The 22,830-nt window shown below is 41.9% G+C and overlaps 1 protein-coding gene across 5 annotated transcripts in view; it reads left to right on the forward strand.

The window, feature by feature from the left end:
• The window catches only part of EEIG2 (EEIG family member 2), an 88,469-nt gene that overhangs the window by 28,833 nt on the left and 36,806 nt on the right, over positions 1-22,830 (forward strand). For all 5 annotated transcript variants that reach the window (XM_068240049.1, XM_068240051.1, XM_068240053.1 and 2 more), the window contains exons 2-7: positions 2,778-2,898; positions 6,257-6,286; positions 10,799-10,915; positions 15,087-15,133; positions 20,250-20,353; positions 20,503-20,598. In XM_068240049.1, the coding sequence (XP_068096150.1) occupies positions 2,778-2,898; positions 6,257-6,286; positions 10,799-10,915; positions 15,087-15,133; positions 20,250-20,353; positions 20,503-20,598 (515 nt within the window). The remainder of the gene's footprint in view (positions 1-2,777; positions 2,899-6,256; positions 6,287-10,798; positions 10,916-15,086; positions 15,134-20,249; positions 20,354-20,502; positions 20,599-22,830) is intronic.

Raw genomic sequence — 22,830 nt, forward strand, 5'->3', positions numbered from 1 at the left:
AGCTCAGGTGGGGGTATCTGTCCATAGGACAACCATTAGTCGTGCACTGCACAAAGTTGGCCTTTATGGAAGAGTGGCAAAAAGAAAGCCATTGTTAACAGAAAAGCATAAAAAGTCCCTTTTGCAGTTTGCCACGAGCCATGTGGTGGACACAGCAAACACGTAGAAGAAGGTGCTCTGGTCAGATGAGACCGAAATGGAACTTTTTGGCCAAAATGCAAAACGCTAAGTGTGGCGGAAAACTAACACTGCACATCACTCTGAACACACCATCTCTACTGTCAAATATGGTGGTGGCAGCAGCATGCTCTGGGGGTGCTTCTCTTCAGCAGGGACAGGAAAGCTGGCCAGAGTTGATGGAAAGATGGATGGAGCCAAATACAGGGCAATCTTGGAAGAAAACCTCTGAGTCTGCAAATGACTTGAGACTGTGGCGGAGGTTCACCTTCCAGCAGGACAACGACCCCAAACATAAAGCCAGGGCAACAATGGAATGGTTTAAAACAAAACATATCTATGTGTTAGAATGGCCCAGTCAAAGTCCAGATCTAAATCCAATCGAGAATCTGTGGCAAGATCTGAAAACTGCTATTCACAAACGCTGTCCATCTAATCTGACTGAGCTGGAGCTGTTTTGCAAAGAATGAGCAAGGATTTCAGTGTCTAGATGTGCAAAGCTGGTAGAGGCATACCCTAAAAGACTGGCAGCTGTAATTGCAGCAAAAGGTGGTTCTACTAAGTGTTGACTCAGGGGGCTGAATAATTACGCACACCCCACTTTGCAGTTATTTTTTTTTTAAAATGTTTGGAATGATGTATGATTTTCGTTCCACTTCTCACATGTACACCACTTTGTGTTGGTCTTTCACGTGGAATTCCAATAAAATTGATTCATGTTTGTGGCAGTAATGTGACAAAATGTGGAAAACTTTAAGGGGGCCAAATACTTTTGCAAACCACTGTATTTGGTCAAAAGGTATAGACATGCCACACCCAACTCCCAGTCACGTCATCACACTTCTAGTCAGGCACGCCATGGAGAGAGAGAGAGAGAGGTTTGTGCTTTTTTTTTTTTTTTTTTTTTTTTTTTGGCCGGGTGCTCAAGCCACCTACAAGCATACGTATCCCGCATCAGGCAATCCCTGCCTTTGCCAGATACAGGGAGCCATGCAATATAGCTTTTAGATACCCACAGATATGCAACATTCCATGACAGTTTTCACCCCATAGTTGCTTGGCAAACACCACTATTCATAAAGGGGCACTAACTGTACTGTAATAATGCCTGGAGATCTGTTTTAATTACCCTATATTGGGAAAGCGGTAATTCTTGTTTTGTTTTCCCTTTTTGTATGCGACATTCAACATTGGGTTGAGGACCCCTCTTTTTCCCTATTTGCATACGTATCCCTTACCTGTTGGGCAGTATTCCAATTTACCTAACTCAATGTTTTGTTTGCTCAGCTTTCTTTTGTGAATTTACTGTTTTAATGTAGTGTTAGCTAGATACTCTGCATGTATCACGGCAACAAAAAGTTATCAAAATTATTTATTCTGGCAAGTTTTCAAAATCGTTAAATTTGAGTGACGACAGCCAGAAGTAAAATCTGCTTTGTGTTACTCAGCCAGGGAAGTGATGAGTCAGATGTGATGGAAAACTCTCTTTGCTTAGTGCTGGCCTGAATTATGGTGATTTTTGTTTGTATTGATTCGTTGTTAGGGGTAACTTGAACTGTCAGTCCACTTCTGCATCCATTTGTATACACTGAAGCGGAAACTAAGGCTAGTGGTGTTATGTTTTTCTTGCTGTGTCAGTGATGGCTGTAATTTAAGAACATGATTATTAAATAAGGATTTGCAAAGGTCTGCTGTGTATGGCAGTGCAATAACTCCCAGCTGCCAATAATCTGTTCCTTTTTACTATATAAATAGTCACAAGAGATATGAGATAACTGTAGCCAGTCCATCCATTCAACAGTGCAAAGCAAAGTGAGAATAGTTTCACCCAGTTGTAAATAGGGAAATATTTTCAAAGGGGTATATTTTGAGATGGTCGACATCTGTTGGATATACCATTTCTGTTCATTTCTAAGCCATTTAAAGTGTCCCTGAGGTGATATGTGACATGATAAACATGTATGTACAGTACAAAACATATTAATAACAAAGCTGGTTTACTTGTTTTTATTTTGCAGCCTAAAAGAGTTAATTTCTAGGCATGGAAGTACAGCTTTTGTCTTGTTGGTACCTTGTCGGGAATAGTAGTAGTGAACATCACTGATAAGCAAATTACAGCCATAAAAGTTTTCCTGGCAGAATCTAACTTCTAAGAGCAGGGAAAGATAAAATACATGAACTATTGACCTTTGTCCTAACTCCGGGACACTTAATAGGCTGCCACTGATTAGAGACAGTAAAACATTCAACCTAGTTTGTCAGTGTTTAAATATAAAAGAGAACCCTGGGATACTTTAAAAAGTAATGTTTTTGGAGTAGAAGGATAAATATAGTTGGTTATCTCATCAGTTTATTTTCACCTTGGGTGAAAATAGGGCAATATAGAGCTTCAGGTGGCCTTAACCCACTACTGATTTGCTTCTGGGGAAACCAGGAAGCATGTGAATACTTTGTCATTGCACTGAAATGTGACTTCTCATGAATATTATACACTGATCATTTGTGATGTAAACTATGGCCTTGCTGGCAGTTAACAACAGGTGAATCTTAACAAAAAGTTCTTCTGATTTACCTTTGTGCATTATTTGCTGCCTTTACAGGGAGGTTGTCCAGTCTAACAGTGTCCATTGGAGAAAGAGCTTTTCATTCATGTGTAAGATGAGTGCAAGCGCTGCCTCTGGGATTCTGGACCCATGTGTTTGCAGGGTATCTGTCCGTAAGGTAAGACTTTTACTACTGATTCTTAAGCTACAGACCTAGATTTTTGCACTATCATCTTGGGTGAAAAGCGTAAGGTGGCCATACATTCAACTCGTCCAGTAACGCCACGGTGGATTTCTCAGGCCCCAGTGGGCCGATTTGGATATTTTTTTTTTTTTTTTATAAACGCAGCTAGCACTTTGCAAGCTGAGTGCCTTTACCGATCGCCTCCGATCCGCTGCTACCCGCCGCAATACAGGCCCCCCCGCATACCCCTTGCGCAGCCTGGCCAATCGCAGCTATGGGGTGGATCAGGACTCCCTGTGACGTCATGACGTCGATGACGTCATTCCGTTCGTTGCCATGCGTCATTCCGTTTGTCGCCATGGCGACGGGGGAAGCCCTCAAGTAAAACCCGTTCTGAACGGGATTTCCTGATGGGCATGATCGCAGGCGGCAATCGGAAGGGTGGGAGGGAACGAGCAGGGAGGGGGGAATCATGTAGCTAGTGCTGGACTAGCTACATGATAAAAAAAAAAAAAAAAAAAAATAGCTGCAAAAATCCACCCGCGGCCGCAGGTAATCAGAACGCTAGGGAGGTTAGCAGCAGATGGATCATCAGTAGATTTTCTGATCTATCTGATGTGTTAAGGAACATTTTTTACTAGGAAAAGATTTCCAATAGATTTCAGTATGAAATCTATTGAAAATCAATCTGATGGCATTTTGTTGCCATCAGATTTCCATTAGGTCCAATGCAAAATAAGCCATCTCAAGAGATAAGCCTAAAGTTTCGAACATGTCAGATCGATTGAAATCTGTGCAAATCAATCGATTGGTCAATCGATTTGCAATCGATTGATTTCGGTCGATCGGGCGCAAAATCAGCTGAGTGTATGGGCCCCTTTTTAGTGTCAGTGTAGGTGTCTCAGCAGATCACTAACAACGAAATGCCACTGTGAGACTATTGATGTAGTAGCTGGATGCTTGCAGGTTATCCTTCCACCCTCCCCTCTCCATATAACATAGTAGACTGCTCCCCATTATCAGCCCAACAAGTGTACAGCGGTTGTTGCTTAAAGGGACTCCGAGCACTGCAGAAACTATGGAAAGATGCATATCATTTTAAAGCTCTCTTTCTCCTCTTTCCAATGATATATAAACCACTGCCCTACGCCTTTTAGTTTTCGCTATTTTTGCGATTGAAATAGCCGCGATTTCAATCGCAAAAATAAAGAAAACTAAAAGGCGTAGAGCGACGATTTAGGTGTCGCCAGAAAGAGGAGAAAGAGAGCTTTAAAATGATATCCATCTTTCCATAGTTACTTGTATTACACAGGACGACACTTTCCCCAGTGTCAGCAGCTCCATTCAGCAGAAAAAGTCGGCCTGTGTAATACAAGGTAACTATGGAAAGATGGATATCATTTTAAAGCTCTCTTTCTCCTCTTTCTGGCGACACCTAAATCGTTGCCCTACGCCTTTTAGTTTTCTTTATTTTTACGAAAACTAAAAGGCTTAGGGCAGCGGTTTATATATCATCGGACAGAGGAGAAAGAGAGCTTTAAAATGATATGCATCTTTCCATAGTTTCTGCACTGCTCGGAGTCCCTTTTAAGTCACTGGAAGTGAGCATAAATTACTTTTACTTTAGAGAGACCATGGCCCATATGCAATTAGCTTTTTATCCTGAGAGATTAGGTGAAAATGTACTTTCAAATTAATGTTTAGTATTGTATTGTATTGCTTGCTGGTGGTTTAAAGGGCATTTTATTAACAAGTTTGAAAATATCACCTAGGAGAAAAAATAGATTGCATACCGGCCCTTTTGTGGGTTTTCTTGGTTGGGTTTTGATATGAGGCAGAACATAGGTTAAGGTATCCATACATCTAGCGACTTGGCAGCTGATCGACCATCCGAATAATAATATTTAATAATAATGATCAATTCAGATAAAAATCTAGCTGCCAAGTGCATGCCCAAACGACGATATGACCGATTTCGGACTGAGCATGTCGATCGGACATGCTGCAAGATGTTGGGCTGTTGTATTTGGTTGGGTACGCAGCAGTAATGGCAAGCGATATCAGGACAAGTGACGGAAGCCCCAACGGTATCATCACACACATGCCCATGTACTCCGGCAACCATGTGGGGCGCGTGTATGGATGCAGTCCAGAGCCAGCAGCAGACAGGTAATGTATAGTACACGTTGGGGGGGTTCAATTTTACATTGGGAGGACAGCGGCGAGGTGGCGGATGTGGCGTCACAAGCAGGGCTGTGGAGTCGGAGCAATTTTGGGTACCTGGAGTCGGAGTCAGTGGTTTCATTAACTGCAGAGTCTGAGTCGGAGGATTCTTGTACCGACTCCACAGCCCTGGTCACAAGGCCGATTCCAGATGGATTTTAGGATGAAATTGATCGGGAATCAGCCTGTAGTGTAAGGGCAGGCAACAGATCTTTCCGCGATCAGATAGAGATCTGTCTCTTAGTCAATCTGCCCATATATTGTCTGATGTATGGGCACCTTAAAGAGACTCTGAAGTCTCAAGAAAAATATCTTTTTATTTAAAAAAAATGTGTTTAATATGTTTGCCCTACCTAAACCGCCGTATTCCCGCCGCTGTAATCTATCTAAATCCCCCCCCAAACTCCCTGGGGGGCAACCGAGGCAGAGCTATAAGCCGCAGCTCTGCCTCTCAGTGCGTCAGCCCGGATCGCGGCCTCTCCCCACCCCTCTGTCTTCCTTCACTGAGGGGCAGAGCTGTGGCTGAAAGCTCTGCCTCCTATAGCAGCAAAATCCACAATCAAGAAAGTTGTGGATATTGCAGGGGAGAAGGAGGTGGGAGTTAGGGGGGATTTAGATAGATTACAGCGTCGGGAATGCGGCGGTTTAGGTAGGGCTAGCATATTAAGCACATTTTTTAAATAAAAAGATGTTTTTCTTGAGACTCCAGTGTCTCTTTAAATGTTTCATTAGATATTAGGTTAATGTTATAAGCAATTAAGGTTAGGTGTGGTAGAGCGTTAAGGTTAGAGATCTGCACATACTAGGGGCTGTGAAGCACATATTCTATCTGGTGAGAAGTAATTTTGGAGGATATTGTGGGATTCAGGAAGTCACATGAGGATCTGACTTGATGAACTAATTTGATTTAAAGTGTGGACATTGTTACAGTGGAGCGCCTAAACACCATACTGCACTTTTATTATACTGTGTAAGGACTGTCAGAGTACTTACTGGAAGGAGCGCAGTTAGACGCATACAATTGCATTAGAAGGCAGAGATAGATGTAATATTCTACGTTGATTCACCATAAAATAAGTTTCATGGAAAATGTCTTTCTTACATTTCTGTTATTTCTTGTGTGTTTTAGGAGCTGAAAGGTGGAAAAGCCTATGCAAAGGTATATATATCATTATGCCCCGTTTTTGCCTTTTTTATGTTTTTTTTTTTTTTGTTGGATTGTTTCTCAGTATGCTTTTGTTTCCTATTGTAAGGGCTCAGACACGCTAAGCGCTTTTTGGCCTCCAGAGCTTTTTGAAAGCTTTTTTTTTTTTTTTTTTTAAAAACGTTCCCATTGACTTCCATTAAGGCTCAGAACTCTATACGACCTACCTCAGGTATTTTCAATGTGTTTAATTGCCAAAAAGTGCAGACATGTAACTAGGACAATTCTAGAAAGATTTTATGCTGAAATTGATAGGGAATCGGCCTGCAGGGTATGGGCAGCTGATCAGATTTGCTCAGAGAGAGATCTGGCTCTTGGTCAAATCTGCCTGTCAAGCCTGATGTATGGTCACCACAACACCTTGTTCTCCTTTTTAATAATACCGGTTTCCTGACTGTAATGTGAATTATATGAATGTAGTATTCTGTGTCACTCGCAGAAGGCAAGTATACATTACAGATATGATGTTCTGATTTACTTTTACTCTGATCTGCACATTTGTTCCAGGCTCATGACTTCAAAAGCATTTTTTGCCAAATGATTATCATTGTAGCCAGAAAATGAGGGTGAGAATGCAGCCTCCATAGCTGTCTAATTAGGGATGTACTTTAAAAAGGAACTGCATTAAAAAAGAGCTCTGTGCATCTTGCACTTGCAGCATTATAAATAATAAATACAAGAATACTACCTAGCAAAACCTCACCCACTGTAGAACATTTTTTGATAAGTGGGTTGCTGCATTAAATTCAGGCCATCACCATTTTGAAAACCTGATTCTTCAGCAATTGTTTGCTATTGTGATTCTGGTATGCTGTGTAGTTGTTACTCACATTGTCCCAGCATAACAGAATACCCAAGCCGCTCAGAGTGACCCATAGCTACTAGGAAAGTATAGGAGACTAAAAGAGGATGAAAAACGACTAAACTACCCTCTTCTTTTTCAGCCCACGCTTGTGAACTAGCTGCACTGCACAGGTGCACTGATGGCAGGCATAGAGCTGCTTTTGCACGGTTTTCCACCTTGCGTGATCGGCTCCATGCTACTGCACAGTCACATGCTGTCAGTACGCCTGCACAGAGCAGCTTGTTTCCAAAATAAATGCGGCACCCATGCTGATATGATTTTGAATCACTATAACTTTGCAGTGCCATGCACAGCTATGGGGATTTGGATGTGTGCTGTGGAAAACTGCGGCATGCATCATTGCGCAATTTGGATGCAGCCGAATGATTTCAATAGGCTGTGATTTAGCATACTAAATTGCTGTGATTTGCGGCTAGTGAAGATAGGCCCTTAATCTCCTCTTCAGAAAGGTAATGATATTTTAGTTCAGCCCACCTTTCCTCACAACTGATCTCCTGTATGTCTTTTAACTCTTGTTGATCTTTTCTGCACCACTTCCTGTTCCAGTAGATCTGCTTTTTTGTGCTTAAAACTTATTGTTCAATGTATGGTTTTCTATAGTACTGTACTTTGCATAAGGGCAAAATTAGACCACTCTCTCCCTTGCATTTATGCTTCTTTATAACAAGTAAGAATTTTTCTAGGCTTAGAAGCTACAGATTACTTTTGAATACGGTTATTTAGTTCATAATCTACTAGAACACTCAGTTCCTTTTTTCCATCATGGATGCATCAAATTTAAAGGAAACCAGAGCTGACTAATAATAAGTTTTATACATACCTGGGGCTTCCTTCAGCCCCATCCACACGGATCGCTCCCACAGCCAGCCAGGCAAGAGAAGTGCGCCCTCTGCGTATCTCTCTGGCGGCTTCTGGGGAGATATGTAAAGAGTGCACTTCTCTTGCGTCAGACTGACTGAAGTCACAGGACCCGGTACCAGAGCAGGAGAAGGCTGAGGACAGCGGCGTGGGAGCGATCCGGATGGGGCTTGAGGAAGCCCCAGGTATGTGTAAAACTTTTATTATTATTAGTCAGCTCCGGTACACTTTAAAGCCCCACACCTGAAAAGTTTTTCTATTTAGCTAGTGGAAAGAGTCGGAGCCTTTACTGCTGTTGTTTCTATTGTTGTTTTCCCTACTTTCTGTCCTGGGACCTCCGCACAGACTGGTATGGCTTTACTACAAATCTTAGTGCTCCTAGGTAAAGGAAATGAGAGATGGCAATAGCTAGATGCCCCTGTGCAGACTGGTCCTGCCCCCCCCCCCCCCCCTTCCTATGATGCACAACTGCTGTGGTACATCAGAGGCAAAACTTAGCAGATGTGTCTTTTTTATTGCCTTAAATTATCTACGGTATGTCATTTCCACGTAGGGGTAACAAAAAAAATGTGCTAGCCACTTCGAAAAATAACATTTTGCTTCATATGCTTCTGTTTGTTTTTCATTAACCTTTGTTGCTATTTGACACACTTGCATTATTCTAGTCAACAAGGCTGCGAATAGACAAATATATTAATAACAATGGGCAGCAGTTTGTCTGCTTGTCCTGCATGATGTAGCTTGATCTCCAGGGTCACTATTCTGGAGGTGTAGAAGCACAGGTGTTAAGGGGCCCATACACTCAGCCGATTAGCGGCCGACCGATCGATCTCAAATCAATTGCCCGATCAATCGATTTGCGGCCGATTTCAATCGATCTGTCATGCTGTAAAATCTAGGTCGATCTCATGAGATTGCTTATCAATTTGCATTGGACCTAATGGAAATCTGATGGCAAAAAAATGCCATCAGTTCGATTTTTTTTTTTTTTTTTTTTTTTTTTTTTTTTTTTTTTATACTGAAATCTATTGGAAATCTGTTCCTAGCAAAAATGTTCCTAAACACATCAGATCAGAAATCTATCTGATGATCTATCTGCTGCTAATCTAACGAGTGTATGGCCACCTTTATTGTGTTATGTGAAGAAGTATTGGAACTATGCACGTGTTTCATATTGTATAAAGTAATCTTCTGAAGTAAGGTGATCTGCTTCATAAACAGAATAATAAAAATGATTTGTCAGCAATACTTTTCCTTTTATGCCTGGTACACACCATGCAATTTCTCATCAAACCGGTCAAATCAGTTATTTCCGACAGGTCTGATCTGACTTCTGATCGGTTTTCTGATTGATTTTGTAGTGATCAAATTTTTTTTTTAAAATGATCGGAAATCAGATTGGACTTGTTGTAAATAATCGGTGCGACCCATCAATCTGATGGAAAATGGCATAGTGTGTACCAAATATTAGATACTTACACAAGTAATCAGGCACCAATTCAGGTAGAAATGTTATCAAAGGGAAATTGCACTTTATTTGATTAAAAAAAATCCATACGCATAGTCTATACAAGTTTAATTAGCAATTTAATGTGGTGCAGAATTACTTTTTTCCTTTCCAACCTGCAGCCAGGTAGAAATTTCCATAACCTATTGTAAGCTCATATTGCTCCTTTTGGTAAGCTTCTGGGTTCTCTTACACTGAAAATTACTTTCTGCATCGCAAAAGCGATGATGCGAAGGCGGTTTTCAGTATTAACATTGAGCACATTTGCTACCGCGATTCGCGACAGGATTGCCAATCACAAAGGCAGATAAAATGCCCCATGCAGCACTTTTGCAGCCGGACCAAAATCAGAGCCCCAGGTGGGATAAAGGATACAGCAATTACCATTTCACCGCAAAACCCTTGTGAACTGCAAATCACGGCAATCCAAAAATGTAAGCGGAAACACAGCTGGTGTAAAAGGGCCCTTAACTACAGTACATTCTATACTCGGTTCATTGTACAGTTGCTATGAAGTTGTCTATTTACAATTGCTGAAGTAATTAGCAGCACAGTGCAAGAGGCTTTCTCACTCATTTTCAATACCTGGTCCATTCCATTGACCTGCAGGAAGCTCCATTTTACCAGTTTCTTAGACGCACTCTGAAGTTCTTATGTCCTATAAGCACATAAAACAAAGTAACTGAGCTAGGAAAAAGTTTGCCCAAAAATGTACAAGGAAATAATTCCAGTTTTAAGTTTTTTGCAAAATAAACTACTGTATTTTTTGGACTATAAGACTCACTTTTTCTCCCCCAAAAGTGGGGGGAAAAGTCACTACATCTTATAGTCCAAATGCACGGAGTTTCTGACTTGTGAACGCCTGCCAATACAAACCTCCAACCCCTTGCAATGTCAGGGACTCCCTGTACTGTGCCCATGCAGAAGAGGACACGGGGACACAAAGCATCATAGAGGAGGACACAAGGGAATACCAAGGGGCATATAGAGGGACACAAGGGGGACACAAAGGAGCATACAGGTGGACACATAGAAGACACAAAGGGGACACAGGGTGACACGAGGTACAAAGGGGGCATGAGGTACAAAGGGGGCATAATCCACAAGATGCCCCTTCACCATGGATGCACCAGGTTTAGTATATATATTTTTTCCCCTGGTTTCTGTCCTCTAAACATAGATGGGTCTTATAGTCCGAAAAAACAGTAATATTTAAAATTGTTCTCTTTGTGTTAAGCTCGGCTTTGCAGATCTCAACCTTGCAGAGTTTGCAGGATCTGGGAATACAGTACGTCGATGTCTCCTAGAGGGCTATGACACCAAGAATACTCGACAAGATAATTCTATTCTGAAGGTAAGCTGTCTCCTAGACCCTTAACTGTATTCACTACACAATGTTTTGTTTATATGTTATGACGAAATATGTGTGTGCGGACAAGCAGACACTTGCAGCGTATGTTTTGATAAAGAATAGTTGCTTAGGGCTAGGTTGTTGCTCTTAGATATAATGCAACTGACAACTGATGAGAAGGAATTTTCCATGTTTCCCTATGGGTCAGTTTATGTTTATGAAACTTACACCATTTGTGCGTACAGGTTGTCTGTAAGGGCTTGTTCACACCTAGGGCATTTTCGCTATTTTTTTAGCGCCTGCAATTTTCAAAATTGCCCTAAAATCGCTTGTGCAATGATTCCTTATGGGTGTCAGCGATTTCGATTATAGATGTGAACAAAGCCTAACCCAGGTTTCTGCTGTGGTTGCACATGGTGGAAAATCTGTGTCCGGTGAGGGTGTGAGAGGCGTGACAGGGAACTGGGGTTTGTGACAGTACATTATTGGATTTTAAATAAGTTGTTTATTGTGTAGGCGCTCCCACATAAAAAAGTGACAAAGTTCCAATGATTTTAAAAGCTGTCCTCCTCACAGAACGACTTAGATTTGATCCACTATTAACATGTGAAGTAATCGCTCACCAGCTCTCAAGGCTGACCAGTAATAGACCAGCAATCAGTGCTTAAGCATCCACCAATCTCTGCTCCTTGTCCTGACAAATCCTCAGAAAATCCCTAAAATAATCGCTTATGGTGTAGTATTAGTGACCCCAGTTGTTACCTCTCCTTATAACACCGTGCACATGCACAACTATTCACCTCTTGGGATCCCAATCATCAATATACAAACGATCCGCTCACCAGATAAACTGGCTGACCAACAACAGACCAGCTATACAGTATTCACTGCAAATCAGATATCTCTCCTCTGTCTTCTCACAGGAATCCGTTCTCAATCACTAGGCTCAAACACAACCTTACATAGCGTAATTTTGTTTGTTAGATATAAAAAAGTTTTTAAAAATGTACTCACATTCAATAAAATCATATGCGCATGTAAAATCAAAGTTCCTGGGTGGCTGCCAGCGTCCTGCACACTACGCCCTAAGCTCCGCCCTACGTGTTACGTCCCTCAGGACCTGTTAGCCCCTGAAGGCCACATCCCTTTGTCTCTTTCCCTAGTGTCTCCACCCCACTAACCTCTAACTATGGGTGCGCTGCTCTGGCCTGCCGACAGGCAGCCGGATTACCCTCCCTCCCCCCCAAGCAAAGTTGCAAGTGAACACCAGCTCACTGATGTCCCGCGTTGCGTCTCCATGGCAACAGGACGTTACATTATGTGACGCCCTGTTGCTGTGGAGACATGACACAGGACATTGGTGAGCGAGGCGAGTTTCAAATCCCCCGATGCCAGCTGACAACTTTTCAGGGAGGGGGTTGCAATTTAAGGAATGCAGCCCGGGCAGCGTAAAGTGTGCCTAGGCCTGCTCTAGATTGTAAGCTCTCAAAGGCCAGGTCCTCTCTCTAGTGTTTCCTGTTTCTGTTGTACTTTATTCAATGAACATGTACCAGTATTGGTGATTTTTTTTTTTCTTTCAAACTACAGTTGTGTATGTATTTGTACGTGTGTTGATGCATGTCCTGATTGTACAATGTGTTGAAATATTCATGTATCTATGCTCCCAACTATTCAGAATAGCTTATGCCCACTCCTAGCTCTTCCCTGACTTCCACTGGTGTATATTGTGCAGTCAGCAGCACAGAGACTTGCATAGCACTACTCAAGAGGTGGATGGTGCACACCCGGTCCAACACACTGGCTGGCTTGTATGGTGATACATCTTAAAGAAAAATACGAATATAGTGTTTAATTTAAGATTAGGAATATGCCACTGCCACCTTTGTGGACAGCAAGCTTGGGGTGCCCCCGCCATTTATACTCGATGGGCATTTACAGAAATTAATTTCAAAATCTAGTAAAAATTTAAATTTCAAAAGAGACAATTTGACAACTCCGCCATAGAATGAAGGCTGTGTTACATTCCTGGAGATAGCTGCTGGTAGAGTATTGGTAAAATTACCAATATTCTACTGTAACATAACCTTATCTTTAAAACTAGTCCTCACTCTCGATGTCTAATGCTGGGAATACACAGGTCGATTTTGGTGCTAGATTCTGCGCCTGATCGGTTTGCCCTCTTGATTCTCTTATCTTCTGCTTGTTTTTCTTATCTTTTTTCAATTCACTTCAATAAGAAATCGAGCGGCAAAACGATCGAATGGTGATCGGACATGTCGGAAATTATCGAGCCATTTTATCAGCTCAGAATCAAGCCGTGTATTCCCAGCATAACACAAACTGACTTCCCACCAGGGATGTCTAACACTAAGGGACCCCACCCATGGCACTGCGTATCCCCAAAACTAACCTTAACCACCCCCACACACGCCTAACCCTAAAGACTCCACCCATCTGAAAAACACACACGCACGCTAGGAGAATAGTGCATATATGTTCCCACAGTAAAAATGTGCATGCAATTTAAGCTCACAGGGAAGGTTGTGGGACACGCCCTGCCAGAGAGTTGCCACTGTAATTCCTCGCTGATCACCTGACCAGCTGCATTTTTAAAGCATAGCTTGTTTATAGTCTATCATTTGTCATCATTTTCCAATTACCTATTATTAATTTTTTTTTTTTATGTAAAATATATCTGAGCACAAATGCCTCATCCTTTTTGCTGTAGCTGAACACTGTTGCTGTGATGTAGAAGACATTACATCATTACTGGCTAATCACAAGGCATCTGAAGAGAGCATTGGTGATTTACTACATCTGCTTTTTCCTGCTGTAATGCACTTAGAGCTCTGGGATGTGAAAGCGTCTTATGTCTGCCTTGTTTCTTTTCCAGCTCATGCTCGGCCCACAGGGCTCACCACAGAGCCTATTATTCCTAAAAGCTCTGAGCAGAGAGAGAGAGAGAGAGATGGCATGCAGCAGTTTTCCATTGTTTCATCTGTTTGTTGTCATTACATTTGCTAGAAAATGACAGGATGTGAGGACTGGCTGTATCTTATGATAAGTGCAACAATCTGATTAGAATTCTGTTTTCAGATTGAGCTCTTATATGATTTGGTTTTGTTGCTTTATGTATTCTGGCACAAGTTAATGTTATTTCGTTCAGCAAAGACCAAATCGAAAAAGCAGGTCATTCAACATGCAAACCTGCCTAAACATTGTGTTGAAAGTATTGTCAATCGGTTGGCTCTTCTACTACATAGATGTGGTAAGATTTGTCACAATTATAAATCAAAATTGTATGGTATATGACTTGTCTTCACCTTGCAAAGGCAAAGTTTATCTAATGAATTATAATTTTGAGGTTGATTTGCTAAAGCAAGTCACACGCATCGATTTTCCCTGGCAGATCCAATCACTCCGATTAAATCTGCTGAAAACCTATGGCACTATAGGCTGCGTGGATAGTCATTTAATCAATTTACTGCTATAACTGGTTTCCATTAACCTTCACTGGGCCACCATTTTGTGAATTGGTACTAATTACAGCAGGGCATATTTAAAGCGGAACTGAAGAATCTCAAAAAATTAAAAGTTCCACTTACTTGGGGCATCTACCAGCCCCCTGCAGCCGACCTGTGCCCATGCAATTATCATACGATCTTCCGTTCTCCCACTGTGTCTCACTTTCACTTCTTGTAGGCAGTGTCTGCGCAGGGGCAGTAGAGATTTTCTCGTTCCGGGCCTCTGCAGGATGCACCTGGTCATGGGAACACATACGAGGATACGCATGGCCAAGGCGCAGTGGACATAGACTTAGAAGTCAGCTTCCACTATGTGAGGTGAGCGGCAACGTGGGAACGGAGGATTGTTTAACTTTATGGGCACAGGGCAGCTGCAGGGGGCTGGCAGAAGCCCCTGGTCAAGTGAAACGCCTTTTTTTTTTTTTTTTTTTGTTTTGTTAGGATTCTTCAGTTACTTTTAATGATGACTGGAGCAAAAAAATGAGAAGAAATGCCTAGAAATTTGATTTTGGTTGGTTTATCTGAGGAACTACCCCAATTTTGCTCCAGTTTTTCTTTCATTTGTTTTGATAAATCTTAGGATTGGGCTTTGTGGAACCATTTTAAAATGTATGGGCCCTTGTATTTTAATGACTTTTTATCACTTTAAGGTTGGAATCAGCATGCAGCTCATGTCTGGAGACCCCTGCTTCAAAAGGTAAGTTTGTTACTATTACTTGTATTATAGTAGCTGATGTGTTTTTATCATAACTTTTAGTGGATATTTAGCTTCTTGAAGTATAAATTCTGTCTTACTTGATATCTGTTACAAATTGTCACAAATTGCCATAAAGCTCAACCCCAAATTGGTATCTTGAACATGACAATGAGCTCCACCATCACTAGATCACAATACAATAAAGCACCTGTGGTGGAATGGGAATTTTGCATTGTGTGTGTGTGTGTGTGTGTGTGTGTGTGTGTGTGTGTGTGTGTGTGTGTGTGTGTGTGTGTGTGTGTGTGTGTGTGTGTATCTCCTGACAGGCTTGACAGATCAGCCCCTATGTCCCAATCTGACACCACATTCTTCACACTATGTGGCGCATCCCTGCTTGAACAGGAGGTGAGGAAGGAACACCTGCCCAACTTCGGTTACACCCAGGCCTTGTAGGTGCAAGATATAGGAGCTGGTCGTAGAGCTGATAAAAGAAACCCACCGGGTCTCCACAGAACAGAAGTCCAGGAGCACTCAATAGTAATAAATATATATCACAGTACAGAAGGGCTAGGCCATAATCAAGGTCAGGCAATCCACAGGTTAGGTGGCAAACAGGCAGAATCCAGTAACCAGCAAAAGGTCGGTCCAGGCAGCAAGCAGGCAGAATCCAGTAACAAGCAAAAGGTCAAAATCCAGTAAAATCAATCCACAGGTTGGGAAAGCACCCAGCAGTAAGCAGAAGCATACGCTAACACGGGCAAGGACTAAATGCACATGGCAGGCTTAAATATCTCATGCATCCAATCAATGGCCGGCCACATGCCCACATGAACCAATAGCAGCACATCAACGAACACACAATGCCTTCCTGTGTCAGCTGGCAGACCTGTCAGCTGACAACAACAACAACGTGTCAGCTGAAAGAATGGTCAGCTGACACTTTCTCACTCGCCGCCAAAGAGAGTACTGCTGCCAAAGGGAATGCTGCGCCCGCCAACCCCATCATGCGCACGCTGATCCTGAGCGAGCGCGTCATCACGAGCGGGCAGCAGCCAAGAACCGGAAGTGCGGGAGTCTGTGGGCACAATCGGAAGGTGAGTCTTTTACAGTGTGATGCGATCATGTCAATATGGAAGGTTCTCTTAAAGTGACCCAGACATGAAAAGATCTAAATATTTGATACTTACCCGGGGCTTCCTCCAGCCCGATAAGCTCGTCTGAGTCCCACGCTGGCCTCCCGCATTCTGCCGTTCAGCGGCAATCAGCCCTGGTAACAGCGCATGCACGAGACGAGCTTTCAGGCTGGAGGAAGCCCCAGCTAAGTATCAAATATTTAGGTCTTTTTATCTCTGGCACACCTTAAGCAATCTTGCATGCAGTTTGTGAAGGTACTTGTGTGGTTGGTTGTTCAAGCATCATGCACAACTTGCCACAGTTGCACTGCAGATTGGTTGTCTCAATTGCTTAAAGAGAATCTGTACTCTAATATTCTTACAATAAAAAGCATACCATTCTATTCATTATTTTCTCCTGTGCCCCTCTGTGCTGTTTCTGCCACTCTCTGCTGCAATCCTGGCTTGTAATTAACAGTTTTAGGCAGTGTTTACAAACAAACTAACCAGCTTCTAATAGGCTCAGCTAAGCATAGTGTGTGAGTCATTCAGAGTGTGCAGGGGGCCTGCAGAGGGTGTGTATCGCTTCTACCAATCACAAGCAGCCCTGCACATTCCACACAATCAAGCCTTAGCCCGACAAACAGGACAGAGGAAAGATGCATTGATTTATTACAGAGACAGTGCAGTTAGGAAAGACTGCAGTAAGCCAGAGCAGATTAGAACAGGCATAGGAACTTATAGGATAGAAGAACTAAGGCTGAAAAATTTGTTACAGAGTCTCTTTAAGGTGCCCATACTTCAGGTGATGTATGAGCAGATGAGACAGATCTCTCTCTAATCCAATCTAATCAGAGAGAGGTCTGTTGCCTGCCTATACACCACAGCCCGATTTTTCAATAATTTGCAGCATGAAATCTCTCAGGAATTGGCCTAGCGCTGCCGCCTCCTGCCTGGCTGCCCCCAAAGCGTTAAATGCTGTGTCCACCCATTACCGTGAGAACCTGCACCACGTTTCGTGTGTGTGATGTCATACACACATGCCTGGTGCCATGTGATACAGGCACTTGTGAGGGTATAAAAATATAATAATTTTGAGTTTGGTTGGGTCATTCTGTAGAATGAAACTGGGAGTCATCAGACTTCTTCCTGATAGTACGATGTAGTGGATAAGAATCTGCCAGTACTTAGCATCTTTATTTTCAAATACGGTACATTCCTGCTTAACAGCATTTTTAAACAAGTGCTTAAGGCAACTGAGAGAAGCTACAAGGTTAGAACTCATTTGTAGGTGTGGACAGTCAGGTGTGGGCAACTGAGGTAGTTTTGGTTGAAGTTGTTTTTGTACAGGAATTTATTTTTTATTTTTTTATTTTTTTTTTAATCTCATTATCAGCTGTAGGTTGACTACAGTAAATGCTAAAAAAAAAAAAAAATAAATAAAAAAAAAAGGGAATGTGATCCTTCAAAAGGCCACAGAGTGGACAAAGCCTAAGAGGAACAGACCATGTAGGGCTGCATTACAACAGTTGCTTTTGACTGCAGAAAGTACTCCTTGGCGTCAGCCCAAAGCAGGGCTGGAAATTTAGGCGCACCATGCGCCGCCATTGGTCATGAATGTGAGTTACGGCTGTAATGGGGCTCACAGTAATTTTACGCGCTGTCAAAAGAGTGAGTCCAAAAGACTTTCAGAACGGCTTAATTTGACAGCCAGCAACAGCTGGCAAATTATGCCTTTCCACTGAGTCCATGGCAGCCTGGAAGGGGAATAGTAATGGACGCCACCGGGACTTATGCAGGAGCAGATTGATCCATTTTTCGGCTTCACCCTGTGCCCAAATTTTCCAGCGCAGTTCTTGCATGTATGCCTCCTGGGGCATAGATTTAGGAAGTAATTTACTGTAGCAGTTACTATAAAACAGGAGTTCAGCCATTCCCATTACCTTGGTGGCGCTTTATAAATGCAATAAATAAATAATAATAATAATAATGTCACACAGCAATGCACTCGCCTGAATGGAGCAAGCATTGTGATAGAAGTGACTATTGTCTGGGCAAGGGGTGACCCAGAGAATGAATTTTGCCATGTATGTGTGATAAAGGCATTAAAAAGGGAACTTCAGAAATATAAGAACCAGTTACTTTCTATGTACCTACCCATCTGATCATTGGTAAAAGTTTTTAACCTTCCCATGCAGCTGGAAGATGGAATTGTAAGCAGAGGTCACCCAAGTGGAAAATTTTAATAAATTGGCAGAAGCTGTCAATCTTACAGATCCATGGCAATATAAATATCCTGGTGCTTTAGGCTTCACACAACTAACACACATAAGTCAGTCTGCAGAATAGATTTTTTTTTTTCTGTTCATGGACACCCTTCCTTTTCTGATTGTGGTGCCGCACCCCTCATGCTGAAATCTATTGGAAATCTGTTAGCACTACACTGGCAGCAATAGATCTCTCTCTAATAAGGTTGGATCAGAGAGGGATCTAACTGATGGTTGAATCTACTGACTATCTGCCAGTAAATGGGCACTCTGAGGAGACAACCTTAGATACTAAGGTCTTAATATTTAATGCTAGAAAAGACATTCTCTTTGAGGCCAGTTTTACACTGGATTTTTACAATATGGCATGTTCCGTAAGGCCCCATTTACACTTAATCAGTTGTTACGCATTTTTTTTTTCTTCTCCTCCATAGTAGTGCATTATGAAAATTCTTTTCAGTTAAAACGCGTATAGTGTGAACTGAGCCATTGGGAAACATGGGCATTACTTTGAAAATCAGTTGTCCTTTTAGTTATGAGTGCAACTGATTAAGTGTAAATGGGGCCTACGCACGGCTCATGGGGTAATGCGCTGCAGCCTTTGGGTCGGGATTGTGTCCATTTGGATACTTGTGTTGAATCATGTGAACTAGGCAAGTCTCCATAGGCTTGCATCCCTTGTGATGAGTTGCAGCGGGAGAGAGTACCGCGGAGTGATGCACCATGCATGGTGTGCAAGAGGCCTGAATACTATTCACTGCACCACCTTTCTTTTAATTCTGCTGTGGTTCAAAGACCTCAATAAAGCTCAGCACGGGTACAAATGAACATACTTGAGTTGAAACTGCCATACCAAATTTAAAAAGGTTTGAACTCCATGACACGTATCAAATTTTACAGGACAATAGTTAAATAATAGTTTGAGGGGCAGGACCTATTTTTAATATATTAATAATCTTCGTGTCCTATGTGTCACTTTTATGAGACTTCTTTATAGCATGATGTTCAGAAGTTGAGGGCTGTAAAAATACTGCCTCAGTCTAAAGTGTGAAGCGCAAGATATTGTCATCGTAAAAGAACAATAGATATATGTATATTGTTTTCCTCAAAACTTCTTAGTAATCTAAAACAAACATACAGCAAGGAATATTAGAATCCTGGACCTTCATACCTGCTTTAGTTTAAGGACTCGCTGAGTAGTGAAAAAAGGATGTGGATGACAGCTGAGGAGCTTGCATTATAACATTTTATATCAGTATTTGAGAAAGTCCATATCTTCAAGAGGGAACATATCTGGATAGAATTTGTTTTTTAAGGTACAACTGACCTGAGAGGAATATGGAGGCTGACATATGTATTTTCTTTCAAACAATGCACATTGCTTGGCTGTTCTGCTTATCCACTGCCACTAATAATTTTGGCCATAGACCCTGAACAGCATTCAGATCAGGTGTTGCTGGCTAAAGTCTGACTGGATTTGCTGCATGCTTATTTCAGGTGGGTGATTTGGACACTACTGATGCATGAAAGATCAGCATGATGCTAGACAACTGGTAGTTTAAAAGGAAATAAATATGGCAGCCTCCATATCCCTCAAGTCGGTTGTCCTTTAACTGATAAATATATCATATTGAAGTTTGTATTTGTATTCAGTTGTGTTGCTGCTATGATAATCCAGTCTGTCAGGGACCAGCTGCTTTACACAATTAAGTTACCATTTTCTCTTTTTGGATGTAGACCACCTTCAACCGCTACATCCATCCCAGTTTCTGGAGATTTGAACTCTTTGCAAGAAGATCGAAAAGGAAGAGAGACTATGAAACAACACCTAGGAGTTTCTGGTAACCTTTTATGTTTCATTTCTTTGATAAGATACCATACTTTTACATTTGATCGACTTTTGCATACTGGTGGTGGTGATGGTTATATTATTGTATTTATATGTTCATTCATATATGCATCTAGAGATAGGTTTACTTTGCTTTTTCAGACCTTTCATCAAAGAGTGCATCTGTTCCTGATGAGCTGGGAGCTTGTGGACATTCCAGGACGTCAAGCTATGCCAGTCAGCAGTCTAAGGCTTCAGGTACAATTCATACAGGACACCAAAGGCAAAGGGGATTCGATTTGTATTGTAGACAAACTAAAGTCAGTCATTGATAACTCAAATTGCCACCTGCAATTGTAATTGATTGTTTTGGCTGAAAAGAATGTAAAGCCTGTATGTAGCTGAAGGCCATATATTTATAATGGTCAGTTGCTTTGCAGAATAATTCTGCATGTCAATTCACTGCCCATAATTCTGATCCCGTTCACAGTAACGAATCGTGTTATTCTAACTCGCTGCATGCAGACTTTGCGTTAAAGTCTATGTCCAGTCTACATTGTAGTACACACACATATGTTAATATGTGCGTTATGCAACTGACCACTGTGAACCTAGCCTAAGACAGAAAATATAGGGAGCCTGAATTAATGCAATTTATCAAAATTTAATCACTTATTTAAATGCCATAAGAACACCACGAGTTTAAAAACAATTAAAAATCGCATTCATACAGCAAAACTACACCAGGCCGGCCAAGTTATTTCAAGAAGACTTCAGGTGCACCTATGTATCTAATGTTACCGGTATATTGCAGTATAGGTCTTCAGGCCCCTTTAAATCCTGCGCAGTTGCTGTATATAGTCATCCCAAAGGCTAAGATATGTGGACGACATACTCGTAGTATGGAAGGGGACTGAGTCCCAATTGCACGAGTTTGTCGGAGAATTGAATAAAAATGATAGAGATATATTTCTAACGTACACTTACAGTAAAACTGAGATCTCCTTTTTAGATTTAAAAATCAAAAAGTTGGGGGATGTGCTGATCACGGGCACGTACCGGAAGGAGACCGCCGGAAATACCTTGCTGTCAGCCAAAAGTGCTCATTTGCCGTCGCAGAAATGGGCTGTACCTATAGGTCAGTTCATGCGATTACGACGCAACTGCAGCCAAATTGAGGATTTCAAAATGGAAGCTGAGGACCTCAAGATGAGGCTCTTAGCCAGAGGCTATCCTAGACATATAATCAATAAAGCCTATTATAAGGCATTATCAAAAAGAAGAACTGATCTGTTGGTAAACAGATCAGATGACAATTTAAAAGAAAATGATCCTGGATTGGTCAGAGTTGTGACCACCTATGGATCTCATTACAATGAAATAAGGGACATACTTGGCAGACATTGGCATTTGCTAGGTAGGGACCCGATTATTAAAAGTTTGGTGGGCGATTACCCCCATATGGCAGCAAGGAGGGGCAGAAACCTGTCAGACGTGCTCGTGAGCAGTGAATTTAAACCAAAAGATAGACCTGGCATGGTCAAAAGAAATAAAAAGGGAATGTTTCGTTGCTGTGATTGCTCTATGTGTCCATATATGGAAAAAGGAGATTCTTTTCCTAATCATGATGGCTCTGTTAATTATAGGATTAATGATTATATTGATTGTAACACGGAAAAGGTTGTTTATCAGCTGAGGTGTAGTTGCAATAAGGTCTATATTGGGAAAACATATAGACCTCTAAGAGATCGTATACAGGAGCATGTCAATAATATTAAAAACAGCTATGAAAAAAGTCCGGTTGCTATGCATTTTAAAATGGTCCATAATTCCAATCCTAGATGTTTGAAGGCAAAAGGAATTTATAAATTAAACATAAGTCCCAGAAGGGGGGACTTTGACCAGCAGTTGTTGAGGAAAGAGTCCTTTTGGATTTATAAATGCAACTCTATGCAACCATATGGGCTCAATAGTGACATGAACCTAAAAGTATTTTTGTAAAAATAATTCTGGCTGCCTTCTCAATAATGACCATTAGATGGAGTCTGCTCAGTTTACGAAATCTCCATGGTAACACTTACGGAATTACGTATGTGGTGGGCGTAGCAATGGTCGTACATAAGAAGACCCTATGCCCAGGCACATGCGCACACGTCTGAAGAAGCCTATTGGCGAAACGCGTCACGTGTCCAGTGATGTCATCCCGCCGGAGTCTCCGGCGGCATCGATCCACCCTGAGCCTCCGCCCCTCATCCCTTGCCGGTTTCGTTCCGGATGGAAGCTATCTGTGCGGTTAATCTTCAAAGAGATGTCTTGGTCTCCCAGTAGCCCAGTGACCTGGACGGAGCCAATGTAAAAGACTGACAGCCCCTGCTGACCAGTCAGGGCGCGTGAGTACCAGCTATATGTGGATGTATCTAGACAAGTTGTGGAGCTGATGAAACGATATTGCTAAAGCAAGCCAGTTCACAAGTCCTTTATTTGCTGGAT

This window comes from Hyperolius riggenbachi, chromosome 6, assembly GCF_040937935.1.
Source record: "Hyperolius riggenbachi isolate aHypRig1 chromosome 6, aHypRig1.pri, whole genome shotgun sequence".
Taxonomy (NCBI): domain Eukaryota; kingdom Metazoa; phylum Chordata; class Amphibia; order Anura; family Hyperoliidae; genus Hyperolius; species Hyperolius riggenbachi.